At 39.8% G+C, this 5,531-nt stretch overlaps 1 protein-coding gene across 1 annotated transcript in view; it reads right to left on the bottom strand.

Annotated features, from left to right (window-relative positions):
• Positions 1 to 2,287: 2,287 nt before the first annotated feature.
• syn3 (synapsin III) overlaps positions 2,288 to 5,531 on the bottom strand; it is a 42,461-nt gene continuing 39,217 nt past the window's right edge. Inside the window, exon 4 of the mRNA XM_052124718.1 lies at positions 2,288 to 2,383. Coding sequence (XP_051980678.1) covers positions 2,288 to 2,383 — 96 coding nt within the window. The remainder of the gene's footprint in view (positions 2,384 to 5,531) is intronic.

The following is a 5,531-nucleotide window of genomic DNA, read 5'->3' as shown; positions in this document are numbered from 1 at the left end:
GGCGATGGGGGATTCGGGAGTTTAACATCTGGGTTTGATTACGATAAACACACAAAGCGCTTGCCAATCTGCAGATGTTTCCAAACACTACCGAGGGCTTCCAGGAACCCTCCTGAAACACTTGAGCGACTTTAGTGATGTCAGGGCGAAATCAAAGTCATTTCAGAGGCGGAGCAAATTTATAAAGGTGAGTTTGATAACTTGAGGGAACTACTGTCAAACCACTGAAAAAATCTAGTTAGTAGTTAGTAAAGTCAATACTTTTCTAGTCAAATCTCCAACACTGGCACACACACTGATGTTGGAGTAGTCTGGTCGCACATCATACACAGTATAACTATTAATAGTGCCATTTATTAAAGAAGTGTAGGATGTCACGTTAAGTGAGGCAGGTATAAATATAATCACAACAGTGATCCCATATGTTTGGTATGTGACGCACACATGAAACCAAGAGTAGCATGACTGTGAGAGGCCCAGACAGGAAGTGTGTATTATAGTATAGATCGGTGGTTCTCAACTGGTTTTGCATCAGACCCAGACTTTACATTGGACTCGATACAGTAAACGACATAACCCATATTTAATGTAGTCTTTGCATTTTCATAATCATGCATTTCAAGTATAAAGGATAAATAAAGTATCAAGTGACATTATTTCTGTTATTGATGTCAACAACAAAAGATACAGTTACTGTAGAAAAGTTAATGAGCCTATTTATTTATATGAACTTATTATTATTATTATTATTATTTATAATTCAGTTTATTTCCTAAAATCAACATCATTCAAACAGAACATTTATTACACAGGAGGAAAACATCATTTATCCGTAATTCAGACGTTCAATACTTGCTAATAAAACAGAATAATTAGCATAAATATTCCACCTAATATATTATTAATTGGGCTGTGAATCGCTAATAATTTTTACTAATTAATAGCAGATTTTTCTGTGATTAATCATGGTACATTAAAACAAACATTAAAAATATAATCATAAATATTTTTACTTATTTACAAGAAACTGGTTATTCATCATTTATTTAATTATTTAAATATATACATGTTAAAATTAACATATTACAGGTAGACAGTAAAAAGTGAAAAAGTACAGAAAAAACTGTTAATTAGCGTAAAATAAATTAAATTCCCCAGAAATTAATCAGCTATATTCACAACATATTAAACGTCATATTACAACATCTGCACAATGAAGACAATAAACAGGTGAACTTGAACTAAGTAACGCACTAGTCAGAAAGCGTAACTTGCGTTGTGAATGCGCCGTTTCCTTTCAAAACAAATGCGACAAAAAAAAACACTTTTAAAAGTAGCTAATCCTTCAGAATATTCATTAAACGCAGTTATTTCAATAGGTTTTCAGGACAGTTTTCTCATGTTGTTTATTCATACATAATAAACATTCTTCTTTAATACTGTATGTTTGAATATATTTATGTAAATATATATTAATACAATACATATTTAAATAATTGACTATAAATTAGTTTATAGATTTTTCTGAGTATTTTGTTTAAGTTTGGTCTAATACATTTTTATACAAGTTTTTGTAATTTTGCAAATTTTTATCAACTAAAATGAGTTTTAGTGACTATTTTAGTCAAAGTACAATTTACATAAATTAATGAATATGACATGATGAAATATGGACAACATTTAAAGGACATTTTTTTCAAAAGACAAACTTTATGACTAAAATTAAAATTGTGCATAAATTAACTCTGAAGCATAAACATGGCGTTTAGAGCAGAAGTGTCAGTAATTTTAGTGGGTTAGCGTTAGCTCAAAATGCATCTTAATCTTAGCTTCTGTTTGACTGTTTAATATCATAATCTGGTTTAAATCAACCATAATTATTTGTTATACAATATAACTACACCCTACATATGAGTTAATCAAGGCAACCTGTACCAAAGATCATTGTATAATTTTGCAATCTGTACACAGCAGAGTAACAGGGCGCCAGTTTTGTAACAGAAATAAAGTTATAATAACAAACTCTGTTTTTCCCATTAAAGTGTTCAGTAATCACAGAGTCAGCTGCTGTCTCATTACTGTGGTTTACCATGTTTTACTGCAGTAAACGTGAGGTCAGTGGCTCTGGAGAATCACAGGGCAGAAATTGAAGCACTGGGATGTGGCTACACCATCATAAAGACCAACAGAAGACATCCACATGGGGAATATGATGGCCGGATCTGTAGTGATTGCACATGTAGACAGTGAGATGGGTTATTGTGCATAAATCAGGGTTTGCAATGTCTTACCTGGCGACTTTAGTTCCTCCTCTATTCACCAGCATGTCCACCGTACAGCCAGAATTCACATATGATGCAAGATTGATCTCAGAAAACTCTGCCTGAAAACACACAAAAACATTATGGCATTTTCATAAAGATAAATAAATTATAAAACAAAAAGACCTCAAAACTAATCTGAAACCAGTCAATAGATCAGCTTGACCAGGCTGGTTTAGGATGGTTTTATTGATCAGGGAACACAATCGGGTGTATTATTAGGTGCGTGTAGATACACTACTGGCCCTGATACTACTGTCACTTTCTCATGCACCATCTCTTGTGTTGTTTGTGTATGGCTCTTCACTCCTGTACGTGCAGCTCATTCCTAAAGCTCCTCAGATGAGAGCGCAGCACAAATCAAGTTAGTCCCGTCTGCAGACGCAGGGCCATGCGACCGGTGTTACCCAGCAACCCTAATGACTTCATTAAACTCATGAAACACACGCTGAAGGCGAGAGACAGATGTCTATGAGACACGCAAGAGTCTACGAGGAGTGAAAACTGTTCCTTCAGGACACTTTCATAACCTCACTGTAATCGAATGAGGGGATGTTACTGTTTCACTGTGTTATGATGAATCCGTTACCTGGGGTTTGCTAGCGATTCTCACATTTACTTCTCATTGAATATTCTGATTCACTTGGAAACAGAGTCTCTACATTAGGGGCAAGTGGGGCTAAGCCACAGAGGTGGCACTATTGTGCAAATTGCACGGCATCATTTTCTGCAACCTAAACATGTTTTATGTTATCTATTATTATAAAGGTGTGTGATGAGTGGTGGTGGTGGCGTAGTGGTCTAAAGCACATAACTGGTAATCAGGAGGTTGCTGGTTTGATCCCCACAGTCACCACCATTGTGTCCTTGAGTAAGACACTTAACTCCAGGTTGCTCCGGGGATTGTCCCTGTAATAAGTGCACTGTAAGTCACTTTGGACAAAAGCATCTTCACTCTTCAGCTTGAGTGAAGTTTAAGATGACATTTATTTGATAGATGTAAAACAGAAAGTAATGTCTCTCTCTCTTTGGCATAGGCCCGTCTGGCGGTCCGAGGGAGTTGTACCGGAACCGTCATGTCCTGCCGGAGATAGGAGGCAGGGCGAGGAGCCTAACCCCGTCGTGGGACAGGGCTCAACAGGTGGTGGTGGGGTGGAGGAGGTTGAAGTGTTAGCACACCGAAACAGCAATGTGATAGATTTTGAGCAGACTTATAAAGCAACGGCTTACATGCGATTGGCTAGGAGTTACCCAGCTAATGATGTGATGATGTAGAGCTGCTAGCCTTCCCACTAGAACTACGCTGAGCTTACATGGAATGACTACGATTTTTTATACATTGTACAAATACATTTTAAAACTATCGACCGATTAATCGGTTATCGGCCAATGTCGATGTGGCAGGGCAGAGGGCGGGTCATGATCCTACACACCGGTCCGTATTAGGCTAATCAAGCCTCCGTGAGGATAAAGGTCGACTGCAGAGGATGCGTGTGGGAGAAAGAGATGTCCGTCATGTGTGTGTTTGTGTCTTCTGTTTTAGTTTGAAATTAAACTATTATTTATATTGAAAAGCCGGTTCTCGCCTCCTCCTTTCCACTGATCCCTTTACATTGGTGCCGAAGCCCGGGAAGGAGGAGGGATGCCCATCACGGAGTCCTCAACACTGCTGTCGAGGAGTAGACCGACCGTCCAGACGAGGTGAGCGGCCGCCCGTCCGCGAGGCAAGTGGGGACTGGACTCCCCAACCGCCTGGAGCGATGGAGCCGCTGCCAGGGGCGGAGGAGTGTCCCCATGAGTCGCCGAGAACGCAGAGGGGCGTTCTGACCGCCGGGGCCGTGAGTCTGACTCCGGTCCGCCCGGGAGAAGCGGCTGTCATCCGCCTGAGAGGGTGGAGGAGTGCTCGGGGACCATGTGACGGTGTATCGGAGAACCGGCGAGTAGGTTTTTATTTTTTCATCTCTCTCGCAACTCTCTCTCTCTCACTGCCGCTCTCGTTGGCCTTTTCCCTCTCTTTTAAATTTTACAGTGTTTTTGGGAGGTACTACACTGTTACAGGAAGTACCCCCATTTGAATTATTTCTGTTTCCCTCCCTTGTCCCTCCCTCGTCCAGGTAGATGGGGATGACCTGCCCGGCAGACTAGGCTTAAAGCACGCCCTCCCCAGAGAAAGAGGGAATTCCACTCTTGGTCGACCTCTATAAAATAGTTTGCATACAGCGTTTCATGGCAGATAGGGAGTCAGGAAACCCGTTTGTCATAATTCTGTTTTGGTGACACTAGAAACACAGTAATGGCACTCTTCCATCTTTAACATCATTCAGCGGCCCATCCATAGATACACATACATAGATTCCGCATTCGGCTAGTTCGGATACGTCATTTGCGCCATCATCTTGGAAGGAGACCTGACTGAATGTAAGCCAATGGAGGCGTTTCCTCAGTGTGCCGCAAAAACTGATTTAGTGTAGAAACAGTTCATATCATAAACTGACTGCCTGTAATTTGTCTAGATACTATAGATATATATATATATATATATATATTGCACTGCATTTATTTTGGGTTCTAGTTTAATGAATCATTTGTTTAATAGCATAGGTTATGGTTTTATAATGTTTATGGATAGAACTGATTGGTGCTTTATGATTTAATAGCAAATACATGATTTAAATAACCAAATGTTTTATGGATGTTTCCGGAACTTAAAATATTTTATGGTTATGACATATCCATTTGGACAGTCCCGCCGCTCTTTGAGAAGCGTAAACATTATATATAGGAGCATTTGATATTTTTTTATCGAACTATCCGTACATAATCGCTTTGGATAATCGCGCCTGCTAAAATAAGTAAATGTAAATGTATGTTTCATTTATGGGAAGACTCCAGACGGCATCTGTCATGTGTTTAGCATGCGGTCCATAGGAACAGATGCTAATGAGGCATCTATGCGTGTATATCTATGAGCACAACATTTAATTCTAGGCTCCAAAATGAAGTAGACACACTAAATGAATGCTTAAATACAGTCTCAGATGTTCGGTCTGAATGCAACAGAAAGAGTAGCGGTGACGCGGTCATCGTTTAGAGCCCAGCGGGTCTCTGATATTGCTGAAGGACGAGGTCTTGGCTCGGTTCTGTTTCCCGCGCCCTCCACAGAAATGCAACATCTGTGCATTCGGCTGCGTTTGCTTTGCCAAGAGAGCA

Source organism: Xyrauchen texanus, unplaced genomic scaffold (genome assembly GCF_025860055.1).
Source record: "Xyrauchen texanus isolate HMW12.3.18 unplaced genomic scaffold, RBS_HiC_50CHRs HiC_scaffold_238, whole genome shotgun sequence".
NCBI classification, from domain to species: domain Eukaryota; kingdom Metazoa; phylum Chordata; class Actinopteri; order Cypriniformes; family Catostomidae; genus Xyrauchen; species Xyrauchen texanus.
The sequence above is the reverse complement of the archived record's forward strand: the minus strand, read 5'-3'. Positions and strand labels throughout refer to the sequence as shown.